Raw genomic sequence first — 16,143 nt, forward strand, 5'->3', positions numbered from 1 at the left:
GTTATTAGTGAAAGAAAAGTACAAGGTTGTACTTACTTGCTCACTCTGAGTGTGACAAATTTCTGCTTCCCACTTCTGCACTGCACTGTACATTCTCTGCTGTGGACTGATATCCTGATCTGAAATGACAAATTGTGGCACTTTTTACTAAGAAATATGAAGTAACAATTTGCTAATTACTAGTGCTGTCTGCATAGTCAATAAAATTGTGTGTGCTCACTTTTAAAGTAACAGTGTAGAAGTTCAGTTTTAATAATTCCCATGAAATTATCTTCTATACAGAATAATAAAATTTGTTATACAGTTTATTGAAGTGTCAGACATCAATTTATGTAATTTCAGAGGGGCAACTCATAGGCCATAACACTTGAATGCTGTGGCTTCAATGAATCCTGCTTTGACACTGAGATGCAGTGGTTCAATATATTCATTTGCTCTTGCTGACAGGCCCTGTGGGAGTAGCAGCAGCAGCGGCCATAGTATCGGCTAAGAAACGCAAACGACCACACTCGTTTGAGACCAATCCCTCAATTAGGAAGAGGCAGCAGAATAGATTGCTTCGAAAGTTACGGGTATGTTGGAAAATACATTCATCATTTCCAGCAAAGATATAGGAAAAAAGAAATATTCATGTGTGTTATTCTCATTAAATATGTGTGCAGTGTTCTAGCGTGACAAGAAAGCAACCTTGCTTACTTTTATAGCAGGATGAATTTATTCTTTTGTTTATGTAACTTTTCATAATACTGTGGCATGCAATAGTATGCGTGTTATATTGTAGAAAGACAGTAAACTTAAGTCTAAAATTAATTATTCCTGTTTGCAGCAAACAATCGATGAATTTGCGACGAGGGTAGGACAGCAGGCTGTTGTAGTTGTAGCAACGCCTGGCAAGCCCCAAAACAGCTTCAAAGTGTTTGGGGCTAAACCACTAGAAGATGTGGTAAGAATGTAATTTGTTTGATTCTTAATTTTAGAATTCTTTGATTAAAAGTGAAAGCATATCTATAGGTAGAAACAAATCCGTGGTAACACAGTGATAGTGTGTGGATGACTTCAGAAAATAAAAGGTGCAGTGTGTGGCTGATTATCTTTGGTAAAATTTTTAGTAGTATATCAGCACATTATAGAGGAAGATAATGGAGTGAAATATAAGTTGAGGCAAAATGTTGATCTCATAAATAGTATGGAGAGAAATAAGTATTTTTTGTCTGTGTGTATTCAGAGGAATGAGGGTGTTTACTGCAGAATCAGGGAGGAAAGAAATATATAAAAAATACATTAACAAGAAGAAGGGACAAGATGACAGGATATCTGTTAAGACATAACGGAATAATTTCCATGGCACTAGAGGGAGTTGTAGAGGGTAAAAACTGTAGAGGAAGATAGAGATTGGAATACATCCAGCAAATAATTGAGGACAAAGCTTTCAGGTGCTACTGTGAGATGAAGAGGTTGGCACAGGAGAGGAATTTGTGGCAGGCTGCATCAAACCAGTCAGAAGATCGATCATTCAAAAAATTTAAAGCATTTATAAGATCTGTGTTCCAAATAATGTGACTGTCTCAGATCATCACACATCACTGCTCCAGAGAAAGATATCTGCACATTGAGTTTGGAGTCATTACTTGTGTGTGTCTTCAAATGCCTTTCCAAAATTTGGGTATGAGTTCTTGTTTTTAATCGCTTATGAAAGTTCCTCCTATGAGCTTCATTGAGGGTTGAGGGTATAATACTAATTGCACGTGTTTGATGGTACATACACCCAAAAGGTAAAAAACTATTCAGAATTAGATGTTGGAGCTATGTGTTAAAGTAAATGATGATAATTTTTGGCACCTGGTGTGATTGGGGATGTCTTGTGTGTCAAGGATTATCTGTAGAGTTTGTTTCATTTTCACACACAATTTAAAGAGAAGAGTTGGAGGAATGGAGTACTTGAGCAAGAGAAAAACATTACTTCTGAGTAAGGCTTCACATACATCCTCATTGTATCTGTTTTATACTTTGTGCTTTCTTGTGCCATATTTTTGCACAAGTCTCGCCCTCACCCCTTTCAAGAAAATATTTTTGGCTTCCCTGTTCAAGTCACTGAGTAAGGTTGTGTATTGGAAAGACACTGGACTCTCTGTCCAGCCATCCTGATGTAGGTTTTTTGTGATTTCCATAAATAGCTTAAGGAGACTGCTGTAATGGTTTCTTTGAAAGTGTAAGGCAGACTTCCTTCTGCATTTCGAGCATGTTCTCCATCTAGGATGAAGTTGTTGTTGACAGGACACTAAACACTTCATCCATTGGTCTGTAGAAGGTTCAGATTACTGCAGACATAGGTTTCATCACATGTTGTCTGCTTCAGAAATACTTTTACAGGTATATAATCATGTTTCGTGTCATGATGTTGGTCATATTGGCAAGTTTGCAAGTCATCTTCATCAGTGTGGCAACACTATAAATATTTTTTAATAGTCATGGGCATTTACTGAAAACTGTAGTCTGCATCACGTTGGAGGGTGGTCCAGTTTTCAGCCGTTTTGCGCATCCCCCTCCACTAGCCACTGGCAACCAGTAATATTCATTCTCTTCCCAAGCGGCCAGCACCAAGTTACAGCTAGACAGTGAGAATCTCGCTCCTACACGCTGCATTGTTGCCGTACTTTGTGATAAGCGAATTATTTGTTCAACTGTGAGGCGTGTGTGGGTTTTTTTTTTTTTTCCAGTATAGGTGTAAATGTGTATCTGTAAATGTATAAATGCCATTAAAAAAAAAAAAGGCTAGGTGACAGCATTAAATGTGACGTGCCTCATAAGCAGATGATGGAGATTATTTACCGCATTTATAACTTTTTCAAATGTGATTTTGAAACCAGGTCTCCTACTGTTGACATTTGAAGACACAGGAACAGACTGCAGAACCATGTAATGTCAGCAAGAGAACTGTAAAAGAGAATTGTAAACGAAAGTGTCAGAGCTGTAGGAACAGTAGAAAAAGTTGACTTCGTGTTGTCTGGAAAGCATCGAAATTGCAAAGAATCTGTAACACAAATGGATGGTTTTAACAACAATGTTTTAAAGTGCTCCATGTGAATGATGAATGCCTGACATCACAAAAACGTGTTACAGTTATGCAGGAGAAAATTAGCTGCAGTGGTAAGCGCTTCGTCAATGTAAAGAATTTTAAAAGACGTTGGTTCCTGATACGTTAAGAAGAGGTTTTAGTTCAAAGACGTGACATAGGTGCAGCACGAACTACATCCCATATAAAGATTCATGATGCAAGAGGAGGAGGTAGCTCAACAGTGTATTATCTTGATGAAACACAGGTCAGTTAGGATCTTTCCAGGAAGATCTGCTGGAAAATGAGTGATGGCACTGGCAATTTTAAAATTTTCATAGGAATATGAGTAGGTTCTCGGATAATTATTTTGCATGCTGGCTCTTCTGGTTTTGTTTCTGAGAGTAAACTTGTATTTATGTGTAAGAAAAACAGCAGTGACTACCATTCGGAAATGAACGCTGTTAGTTTCATGACGTGATTCACAATTCTTGTCGTACCTTGCTCCGAAGTCGCTCACTGCCAGTTATAATTCAATTGTTACAGAGAAAACACCAAGTATAAACACCAAAGAAGTAGGTAGTCTTCCCTGGCTTAAAAATAAAAATATTAAGCATAGTGTAATCCAGACTCATCCCGATTTCCTGCAGTTCGTTAATTTATACAAGTCACATGACAGAATGTACAAACTTGACTTCCTTGCATGTGAAAGGGGTCACACAGTTTTGCGTTTATCCACGTGACACTGTCAGTTTAGACGTATTGAATTTATTTGGGCAATGAATAAGGCTATGTGGGAGGAAAAAATATATATATATTAAAGATAACTTTCACTGAATCACTTGTGCATGAGGCAATAGGCAACACCCCACGTGTAGTGTGGGCACCTTGTGTGTGACGTGCTGAAAAGCTTCAGAAAGAATGATTTGACAGGGAAGTGATGATGGATATAAGCCTTGAACTTATCATCGTAAATTTACAATTAGATCGATCGGAAACATATTCAAGTAGAAGTATGGTGGTATTGTGATGTAGACTTTGGAGCAAAGTAATAATATTTCTTAGTTTTAAAGACTCGTGTTTTAAAAAAATTTTGTCAACATATCAGTTGCATACATAATAATGAGAATTTTCTAACCTTTTTGATTAGGACTTTGTATCCTTTGAATTATGCAGACTATAATGTTGAACATATTGCCCAATTAGAAGTTAAGCTTCTCTCACCATGTTGTATGTTCTAATAACACACAAGAATGCAGCTGGATAAATTTGTCAAAAGTCCAATATTTCCACATGTAAACCCCTGTCATTTTCAAGACACTAACCAGATAAGACCCTAAAATGACAGTAACTGTTACTTGTCGAGATATCGGTGGTTTTCAGTGTTATTGGTCATTGTTCCCTGGAGTTATTCGCAATGGTTAATTGTTTGCTTGTTCAATTGATTATAAATGAAGTCTCTGACTGCAATGTCAGACGAATTAGTTCACACTGATAATGGCCATTAACAGTGAAAAATGACAACTTACTAACCAGTATTAAGATAGTATTTTCATTAGTCTTTTCTACCACATAATTCTTCTTTTATGTGCAGTGATTACACTAAACTAGAGTCAAACACCTCAAAACACACACACACACACACACACACACACACACACACACACACACACACACACACACACACACACACACACACACACACACCTTATACACATTTTTAGAAATCCTATTGTGTAGAAACAGTTGTCAAGCAAATATGATTTCGATTTGTGCTTGAAGTTAACTTCGTTGCGTATTACATTTTTACTTATAATACAGTTCAAATTGCAATAAATGATGATTATTGCAAGCAGTTTCAATGATCATGTTGTTAGACAGTTGTCATTTTGAGAAAAATTGTACTTAGTATCTTCACGAAGTTTGCCTCCTGACTTCACACAGAGTAAATCTATAGAGCAGTGGATGCAGTGTCGTCAAGACGTGAATTAATATTTCTCTCATGATGACTGACGGAAATTTGTTTTAATATTTACTATTTCCCTCGTAGATCTGATGTACCGTAGGCAAATGAGCTTGACTGTTGCCCGCAGCAATGCAGTTCGGCAGCATGGACTTTGTTTGCCTGCTCTCTGCTGCCGCGCATACGCAGTTCTCATCCCTTCACTGCTTCGCCTTTATGTGTGGAAGTGCCATCTTCTGTGATGCGAGCAATAGACCAGTGTTGGGAAGTAGAGTTTCTCGTTAGTTTCTGTTCTAATGCCAAACACAGTAAAAGACACTGGCACAAGAAACCAACTTCTTGTTAAGTCACAGTGTGGCAGCATAAGTACAATACAGTTTAGAGAACATACACAAGACTGCTGGCTCATTTTCCCCACCAGAGGCCACTTGCTATTGGCTGCAGACCAATTTGCTGCAATTTTGGTCTTATGTAAAGGCTGTTAGTGGCACCAAAGTGTCCAGACCCTAGTAAAGGAGACAGGAACTGACGCTGAGGATAGTAAAGCAAAAGCTGAAATGCTTAACTTTATTTTTAAATGTTTCTTTACAAAGGAAAGCCCAAGAGAATTGCCACAGTTTAATCCTCATACCACTGAAAAGATGAATGAAATAAGAATTAGTGTCAGTGATATTGAGAAACAGCTGAAATCGTTAAAACTGAACAAAGCTCCAGGGCCCAACGGATTCCCTGTCAGACTCTAAACTGAATTTGTGGCTGAGTTAGCCCCTCTTCTAACTACAATCTATCATAAATCCCTTGAACAAAAAACTGTGCCCGGTTCTTGGAAAAAATCTCAGGTCACTTGTGTCTACAAGAAGGGTAGTAGAAGCGATCCACAAAACTACTGTCCAATATCCTTGACATTGATTTGTTGTAAAATTTTAGAACATATTCAGAGCTCAAAACGTGGTGAGGTATCTTGAGCAGAATGACCTCCTTGATGCCAACCAGCATGGTGTCTGAAAATAATCGATAATGTGAAACCCAGCTTTCACTTTTCTTGCTTGACGTACTGAATGGGAGAGAGTCATAAAGATGCTGAAGGAACTGAACTGGAAGATTCTTGAAGATAGACATAAACTATCCCAAGAAAGTCTATTAATAAAGTTTCTCATAAAATATCCCAAGAAAGACTGTTAACGAAGTTTTAAGAACCAGCTTTAAATGGTGACTCTAGGAATATACTACAATCCCCTATGTATCCATCACATAGGGATCCTTAGGATAAGATTAGAATAATTACTGCACGCACTGAGGCATTCAGACAACTGTTCTTCCCACTCCTCATATGAAATGAAACAGGAAGAAACCCTAATAACTTGGAGTGTGGGATGTACCTTCTGCCATGCACCTCATGGTGGTTTGCAGGATGCAGATGCAGATGTAGGTCAATGGCCTCTGGTAGGGGCCTGGAGCAGCCGAACGGTACACTCCTCAAATGAGTGTGCTGTATTGGTATGCATTGCCATATTGGTGGCAGAGGTGTAGAATGTGCAGATTACCTCAGTTTCATTATTGTTTTCCTTACCACAACAATATACTCAATGATATGTGATATAGAGATGTCAGCTCATATTTATGATAGTACTATTGAGGATGTAACAGCTGGAAATATTTTCTTGGTGAGGTGTGTGTGTGTGTGGCGGGGGGGGGGGGGGGGTCGTCTTGCCTGATTTTCCCATTAGTACACAAGTTTCTACACAATTGGAATGTATTTATCAAATTAATAATATTTTCAAAATGTTTTTCTGCTTTAATTTGATTGCTTCACAGTACTTCCTTGTGCCAGTAAAAGGTTTCGAACATACTTTTTGTTATCTGGGTTTCGTGGGTCACCTGGATGAGAAAATATATTGACAGTAAGCCATAGCCGTTTACCTGTGAAGCTTTCTGTGATTTTCAAAATACACTGAAAAGCCAAAGAAACTGGTACAGCTGTCTTCTAAAATTGTGTAGGGCCACTGGAGGCACGTAGAAGTGCCACAGCATGACGTGACGTGGCATGGACTTGACTAATGTCCGAAGTAATGCTGGAGGGAATTGACACCGTGGATCCTGCAGGGTTGTTCATAAAACAGTAAGAGTATGAAGGTTTTCTGGATGTGTGGGGTGTCACTTTCTCCTGCTGGAATTGCCCAAGTCCGTTGGGATGCACAGTGGACGTGAATGGATGCAGGTGATCAGACAGATGCTTACATACGTGTCACCTGTCAGAGTCATATCTAGACGTGTCATCAGGGGTCCCATATCACTCCTGCTGCACATGCCCCACACCATTACAGAGCCTCCACCAGCTTGGAACAGTCCCCTGCTGACATGTAAGGTCCAGGGATTCATGAGGTTGTCTCCTTACCCAAGCACATCCATCCACTCGATACAATTTGAAATGAGACTCGTCCGACCAGGCAATGTGTTTCCAGTCATAAACAGTCCAGTGTCGGTGTTGGCAGTCCCAGGCAAGGCGTAAAGGTTTGTCGTGCAGTCAGGGTGAGCCTGCGGCTCTGAAAGCCCATATCGATGAGGTTTCGTTTAATGGTTCACACGCTGACACTTGTTGATGGCCCAGCATTGAAATCTGCAGCAATTTGCAGAAGGGTTGCACTTCTGTCACATTGAACGATTCTCTTCAGTCGTCATCAGCAGTCCCATTCTTGCAGGATCTTTTTCCGGCCACAGCGATGTTGGAGATTTGATGTTTTACCGGGTTCGTTATTTTCACGGCTCATGCGTGAAATCGTCATACAGGAAAATCCCCAATTCATTGGTACCTTGGAGTTGCTGTGTCCCGCTGTGCGCCAACTGTAACACTCACCCAAATCTTGATAACCTGCCATTGTAGCAACAGTAACTGATCTAACAACTGTGCCAGACACTTGGTGTTTATACAGGTGTTGCCAACGGCAGTGTCATATTTGGCCTGTTTACATATCTCTCTATTTAAATACGCATGCCTATACCAGTTTATTTGGCACTTCAGCGCAATGTTGCTCCATATGACCGTGGATAGGTTAGGAGGATTTATCCTCTTATTAAACCTTTTGTCAGTGTAGGGAAGCATTATTAAACCTTTTGTCAGTGTAGGGAAGCAATACTTCACTGGAACTAATTCTCAGTCATAATATACCTCTTTTATGGCCTTTGTTTGGTTTCAGAAGTTCACACTCTCTGTTTCTGGCTGGGGATGAGTCCAAGGAGAGATAACGTGGCCTATAGAGAGTTTAATTGGCACCTTGACATACCGCTTTTGACTGTAATACAGGGACATGTGTGCAGAACTCTCTAATATGACTGTAAACTTCTCCCACTACCATGCCACACTGTCTGAATGAGAAGAGGGGGAGAAACTGCAAACACATTGCCTTAGATTGCAGAGAAGGTGCAAGGAACATTGAATGGCATACATGCTGCTATGTTGTAGTAGGAAATTCATAAATCTGAAGCTATGTACACATTATGAAGAGCAATATTATGCTATTACTGACTGTAGATACAAGAAAATACACCTACAAAAATAAAATGAAGTTCGTGTACACCAGAAATATTGTACATGCTATTATGTTCCCCATAAAATTCTAACAAATTTCAAACTGAGGTATAGAAAGAGAGACAAAAACAAATAGTCTCTATTGCATGCCATGAAATAAGGAAGAAGTAATGCAAGCTACATGTGAAAGAAACTATACTTCATTATCTAAAATATTTCTACTGATATTGCATTGATTACAACCCTCAACAAAATACAGTGTGTATTAAAAAGAATCATCCAATTAAAAAGACATAACTATTACGTTATTTGAGATACGTGTGTTAATTCAGTGCTAGTAAAAATGGTGTTGGAACAACAGAAAACATTTTTTGTTCCATGTTTTGAGCAGTGTGGGTTCAGTAAAAAACTATTCAGCTTGACTTTCGTACTATGTATGGTGTGGATCATCCTACAGCACAGAGCAATCGATTATCACATGAGCAATCCTGTGAAACAAGTTGTTTGTGTAAAGACAAATCGCCTGACCTTCCCCGAGTTTCTGACAGATGTCAAATGCATCTGCCACAGTTTCAAAAGGATTCCACAGAAATCAGTTTTGCCGTGCAGCTCAATATGCCCCCAATGTTCGTCCAGCATGTGTTGCATCCATGTTCACACATGAAACCATACAAAATTCAACTACTGCAAGATCTTCATGAAGTTGACAAACAACGTGGGGCATTCTGTATTTCTTTTCTGCACGATGGAGGATGACAATTTTCCTCCACGCTCAATGTTTAGTGACGAGGCAATATTTCATTTAAGTGGGAAGTTGAACCGTCATAATGTGCAAATATGGGGTACAGAGCAACCACATGAAGTTGTACACATGAGAGGGACTCTCCAAAATTTAATGCATTTTGTGCAATTTCACAGGAAAAGGTGTATGGTCCATTTGTCTTTGCCGAGAACTCTGTTACAGGAAGCACATATCGCAATATTCTTGAGAACTTTCTTTTCCCACACAGTTGGAGACTGACTTGAATGACTTCATTTGCCAACAAGATGGGCACTGTCACACTGGCATGTGGAAGTGCGGGAATTTTTAAATCAAAGGATTATTGAACGATGGATCAGTCGCACTGGACCAAAAGATTCACCCTTACATTACTGGCCTCCAAGGTCACCGGATCTGACTATATGTGATTATTTCTTGTGGCGGTTTACAAAAAACTCTGTTTATGTGCCTCCAACATCAACAGTAATGAATGAACTGAGACATCACATAACAGCAGCTGTGGAATCTGGAACTCAAAACATGCTTGCTGCAGTGTGGGAACAGTTTGAATACTGCATTGACATATGCCGTGCATCTCAGGGGGTGCATATTGAATACCTATGAAAAAGTATGAATAAAAACTTTGTGAGTTTATCAAAAACAAAATTCGTTGCATATGTTAGTTTCATAATTATAGACATGCCAAATCAGAGGATTCTTTTTGACACACCCTGTATATCACAAAAAACCACCATTATTTATTATTTTTGGTTCACTGAAAATACAATAAAATTGTATGTGACACACCACATAATCGTGATTTAATTAGTTTCGTTATCAAAATATACCTTTCACTCACACAAATGTTGATCCAGACATAGATATCACTTTTTCAGTCTCATTATAGAGACGTGAAGCTCCTCCAAAAGAAAACAGTAAAAGTCTTGTACAGTTTTAACGTAAAAGAATTTTTATTTTGATCGGGAATTACGCTGGAGATTAATCAGTTCCATTTGAAAATTCAGAGGGGGTGCTTTCAACTGGAAAGGAAAATGCCCTCAGTATTATCTCAAACATAGATGGGAGATTGGAAGTGTCATGAAAATGTTTAGAAAACTGTTCCTGGATTTCTTCCAGCATGGAAATGAAGTCTTCAAAATTAGCATTTTAACACCAGAGACATAAGGAAAATGGCTAGTGTTTCTTGTTTGAAGTTGTTCCTTCCACAATGTGATTGTGATTTTCTTTTGAAATGCATACACTTTTCCCATCAGTTCAAATATAGGCCTAGTTGCTTCACACCTTGAAATACATTACTACAGATGCTCAAGTGTGCAGTCAAGTCTACTAAAAATTTGTAGTCTGCAATCCATTTTGGATTTTCTGATTTTGGTCCCTGCTATCCATTTTACTACAGAAATTGAACAATAACAGGTCTAAAACCAAATAATTGTTCCCGGTACGCCCTTCACCTTAAGCAACATACTTCATAATAGTAAATAATGTCTCCATACTAATCATTTAATTTCATCAAAAACTGTTGAAACAGTCTAATAACACATTCCACTTAGAAAATTTGCATCTTGGGCCAGCAACTTAATGACATCCTCCATACCTGCAGGTTTAGAACAAAGAGTTTGCTCAACAATGCTACAGCAAACCTATTTTGTTGTAACCCCCCCACCAAATCACCGGCACTCCATCGATAGTACTGGGAACAACGTGTTCCAATTCAGGTCAATGGCTTCAATGGCCTCTTCAACGGTTTTGAGCAGATTGATCCCTCTCATTGTGTCTGTCAATGGCACCAATGTGTGAACATAAATTGCAAGTCGTGCCATGTCTGAAACATTGGTCGACTTGGGGCAAGAGTGCAATGGCATTGTCAGTTACTGCCTGTAGACAACCGCTGCCATTAGTTACGCAGAGAGTTATTGTTAGTTGTGAAAGACTAATTTTGCAAAACTTCTGTAGCTCTCCAGGATTTGCTTGCTGTGCAGCACTGTATCCTCTTAGATTCACCAACTTGTTTACTCTTTAATTGCCAACTAAATCTTTAAATTCCATGTGTGTTGTGCTGTAATGCCATTCTATAGCAAATTTGCAGTGCCCAGCAATTATCTTGGTGCATAATAGACATTGAGAACTATCATCCTTCTCTTTGAAAGAGGACTGTGATTCACATGAGGTTTTAAAGACCTTTGCCAATGGTTCACTAGACTCCCTCTTTTTGAGTATGTGATTCATTGCAACAGTTGTACCTTTAAACTTTGTTTAAACCATGAGCAAATAGTGAGGAATAAACAGCATTGGCCCTGTGATTCTGCCAAAGTGGAGAAAGCTGTGTTGATCAAAAAATCTGCACCATATGCTGGAAGAAACAGTGGCACATCACACTGCTACATGAAATGCCACTTCATGATTAGTAGTTCTGAGAAGTACCAAGCAAAGCCAAGAACTGCCAAGTAGTGGTGAGGTAGGCTGGGTCATGCCTCATGTGCACATCAACATATTGTGCACACGTGCTATTTTGCAAGATTTGGTTGACCATGTTGTAGTACCTAGTAGGAATCTTCCCTCAAATATCATGGCTTTGAAATTTCAGTGGCATATAGCTGAAAGGTCTGCATTTTGCTGATGCAGCCCAAATAATATTAAATAGGTGCCATTAACTGGAATGTAACACATTTGATTTCTACATGAGCTTTCTAAACTCTGCTACACTTTCAAAAGCAAACAATATAGTTTCCTTTATCAGCTGATAGTCCATGCACTTCAATATACTCAACATGTCTTTGTTCTTCCAGTATGTGGGTAACTTTAAAACAGAATTAAACGATTTCAATAACTGATATTGAACTGGCTGACAAAAATACACACATCAAAAAAAGTTTTGCATCACCCCGGTTCCCAGAACTCCTGAAGATAGACGTTGACTGTGGATATTGTATCACAGACACACAGGAGGTCCGACAGCTGATCAGTTCCAGTCATTCCACCAGGAAGCAGTTACACGGCTCGTGTTGTCTGTAGTTCTACCATGCCTAGGTGGTCAATATTGCAGTTTGATCGCATCTGCATTGTTACTTTGTGCCAGGAAGGGCTCTCAACAGGGTAAGTGTCTGGGCATCTCTGAGTGAACCAAAGCAATGTTGTTTGGACATGGAGGAGATACAGAGAGACAGGAACTGTCGATGACATTCCTTGCTCAGGCCGCTCAAGTGCTACTATTGCAGTGGATGACCGCTACCTACGGGTTATGGCTCGAAGGAACCCTGACAGCAATGCCACCATGTTGAATAATGCTTTTTGTGCAGCCACAGGATGTTGCGTTACAATTCAAAGTGTGTGCAATAGGTTGCATCATGCACAACTTCACTCTGACATCCATGGCAAGGTCCATCTTTGCAACCAAGACACCATGCAGTGTGGTACAGATGGGCCCAACAACATGCTGAATGGACCGCTCAGGATTGGCATCTCGTTTTCTTCACCCATGATTGTCGCATATGCCTTCAACTAGACAATCGTCGGAGACGTGTTTGGTGGCAACCCAGTCAGGCTGAACACCTTAGACACACTGTCCAGCGAGTGCAGCAAGGTGGAGGTTACCTGCTGGGATGGCATTATCTGGGGCCCGACATATGCTGTTGGTGGTTATGAAAGGTTCACCACTTTACTAGAGTGGCCAGCATGTTCTCCAGACATGAACCCCATCGAACATGCCTGGGGCAGATTAAAAAGGGCTGTTTATGGACGACATGACCTACCAACCACTCTGAGGGATCTACACCGAATTGCGGTTGAGAAGTGGGACAATATGGACCAACAGTGCCTTGATGAACTAGGGGATAGTATACCGTGACAAGTACAGGCATGCATGAATGCAAGAGAATGTGCTACTGGGTATTAGAGGTACCAGTGTGTACAGCAATCTGGACCACCACCTCTGAAGGTCTCGCTGTATGGTGGTACAACATGCAATGTGTGGTTTTCATGAGCAGTAAAAAGGGCGGAAATGATATTTATGTTGATCTCTATTCCAATATTCTGTACAGGTTCCGGAACTCTCGGAACTGAAGTGATGCAAAACTTTTTTTGATGTATGTATTTATTTTTGCATACTCCATATCAGTTCATTTCTTGCACTAATTTGTTCTGTTAGAAATCTTGCATGACCCTGTTATCTTGCAGTATCCTTTCCACTGGTGTGTATGAAAGTAAGGCATATTCCATAAGTGTATTCGTTATTTAATGACAAGCAATTTTTGTTATGACTGCAAATCACAAACTTTATATCGATATTGAAAAGTACATTTGTAGTAAAACAGCCACATGACCAGGATGGAGATAGAGGGATCATCATTACCCAAAAGTTGACAAGTTTTTGCTTACGTGATTGCTCTGTGGTGATATGGATATGACTTGGCTTTTACATTGCTTGCCAAACAATTTATAATTGAATTTATTAACTTGACTAAGAAAAAATGTTCTGGTATTTAAATGTTGTCTTTGGGATTGCATAGCAGTAGGTGCACACTTGACTATAAAATACTGCATATATGTAGTTGAATGAGTTACATAAAGATTTCAGTGTACAAATAATTTTTTCGTAATACATTGCCCCACCTGTGTGTAGTAATAGGAAAACCCTTTCCAACATTTAGCTTTTAATTCGGTGCTCATACAGAGTACGTTTCTAGCATTTGTAGACTTAGAGAAAGCTTTTGACAATGTTGACTGGAATACTCTCTTTCAAATTCTGAAGGTGGCAGGGGTAAAATACAGGGAACGAAAGGCTATTTTACAATTTGTACAGAAACCAGATGGCGGTTATAAGAGTCGAGGGACATGAAAGGGAAGCAGTGGTTGGGAAGGGAGTGAGACAGGGTTGTAGTCTCTCCCCGATGTTATTCAATCTGTATATTGAGCAAGCAGTGAAGGAAACAAGAGAAAATTTCGGAGTAGGTATTAAAATCCATGGAGAAGAAATAAAAACGTTGAGGTTCGCCGATGACATTGTAATTCTGTCAGAGACAGCAAAGGACTTGGAAGAGCAGTTGAACGGAATGGATAGTGTCTTGAAAGGAGGATATAAGATGAACATCAACAAAAGCAAAACGAGGATAATGGAATGTAGTCGAATTAAGTCGGGTGATGCTGAGGAAATTAGATTAGGAAATGAGACACTTAAAGTAGTAAAGGAGTTTTGCTATTTGGGGAGCAAAATAACTGATGATGGTCGAAGTAGAGAGGATATAAAATGTAGACTGGCAATGGCAAGGAAAGAGTTTCTGAAGAAGATAAATTTGTTAACATCGAGTATAGATTCAAGTGTCAGGAAGTCTTTTCTGAAAGTATTTGCATGGAGTGTAGCCATGTATGGAAGTGAAACATGGACGATAAATAGTTTGGACAAGAAGAGAACAGAAACTTTCGAAATGTGGTGCTACAGAAGAATGCTGAAGATTAGATGGGTAGATCACATAACTAATGAGGAGGTATTGAATAGGTTTGGGGAGAAGAGAAATTTGTAGCACAACTTGACTAGAAGAAGAGATTGGTTGGTAGGACATGTTCTGAGGCATCGAGGGATCACCAATTTAGTATTGGAGGGCAGCGTGGAGGGTAAAAATCGTAAAGGGAGACCAAGAGATGAATACACTAAGCAGATTCAGAAGGATGTAGGTTGCGGTAGGTACTGGGAGATGAAGAAGCTTGCACAGGATATAGTAGCATGGAGAGCTGCATCAAACCAGTCTCAGGACTGAAGACCACAACAACAACAACAACAACAACAACAACAACAACAGAGTATTGGCAAAAGTAACATTAAACATCAGTCATTGTACCCTTCATAACCATAATAATAAATAACTCACAACTTTGAATATGGAACATTTTTTGTATTTCAAATTATTACTTGTTTATGTTTTTCCCATTTGACTCACTTTACGGAAGAGTGTATGGCTTAATGGTCTTAATTTGTGATAGTTCTTAGAACTATGTTTTCTTCTTCTGCCACACATCTAGGCCAATGTGTTCTGTGTAGGAAAATTGTCAAGCTAGTCCATGATTTAGATTCAATGCGAAACACTGGTTTCCACAAAATTGATTAGCTCACATTACAAATAGATGGTAGGAATGCAAGGGCAAACTGCATTCATTAGCATCATATATAGTAAAGCAGTAACTTGCTCAGACCAAGCTTTAGATTGATAACAGCTTTATAAACTGTGATAGGTTACTTTTGCAACAATCATATAAACTGATATTAAAGCATATTGATTGAGAACAACTGTGCGTTGTAGTCTGAATTGTTTGACATATAAGACATTGTAACATATTCACATCATTACTTTTGTTCTACGAAGATTGGACATTCCTTGCTAAGAATAGGTGAATACCCTAGTGAAAGGGACACTGTTTTAGTGGATGAGATGGTTTTTGATCAGGTGTATCCTCACTCACTCACTCCCTCTCCCTCCCTCTCCCTCACAAACTCCCTCTCCCTCCCTCTCCCTCACAAACTCCCTCTCCCTCCCTCTCCCTCACAAACTCCCTCTCCCTCCCTCTCCCTCACAAACTCCCTCTCCCTCACAAACTCCCTCTCCCTCCCTCTCCCTCACTCACTCCCTCTCCCTCCCTCTCCCTCACTCACTCCCTCTCCCTCCCTCTCCCTCACTCACTCCCTCTCCCTCCCTCTCCCTCACTCTCCCTCACTCACTCCCTCTCCCTCCCTCTCCCTCACTCACTCCCTCTCCCTCACTCACTCCCTCTCCCTCACTCACTCCCTCTCACTCACTCACTCCCTCTCCCTCACTCACTCCCTCTCCCTCACT

The 16,143-nt window shown here is 39.7% G+C and overlaps 1 protein-coding gene across 1 annotated transcript in view; it reads left to right on the forward strand.

The window, feature by feature from the left end:
- The window catches only part of LOC124799286 (DNA-binding protein P3A2), a 152,517-nt gene that overhangs the window by 31,144 nt on the left and 105,230 nt on the right, over positions 1-16,143 (forward strand). The window contains 2 exon segments of the mRNA XM_047262863.1: positions 448-572; positions 827-943. Coding sequence (XP_047118819.1) covers positions 448-572; positions 827-943 — 242 coding nt within the window.

Source organism: Schistocerca piceifrons, chromosome 5, assembly GCF_021461385.2.
Source record: "Schistocerca piceifrons isolate TAMUIC-IGC-003096 chromosome 5, iqSchPice1.1, whole genome shotgun sequence".
NCBI classification, from domain to species: Eukaryota; Metazoa; Arthropoda; class Insecta; order Orthoptera; family Acrididae; genus Schistocerca; species Schistocerca piceifrons.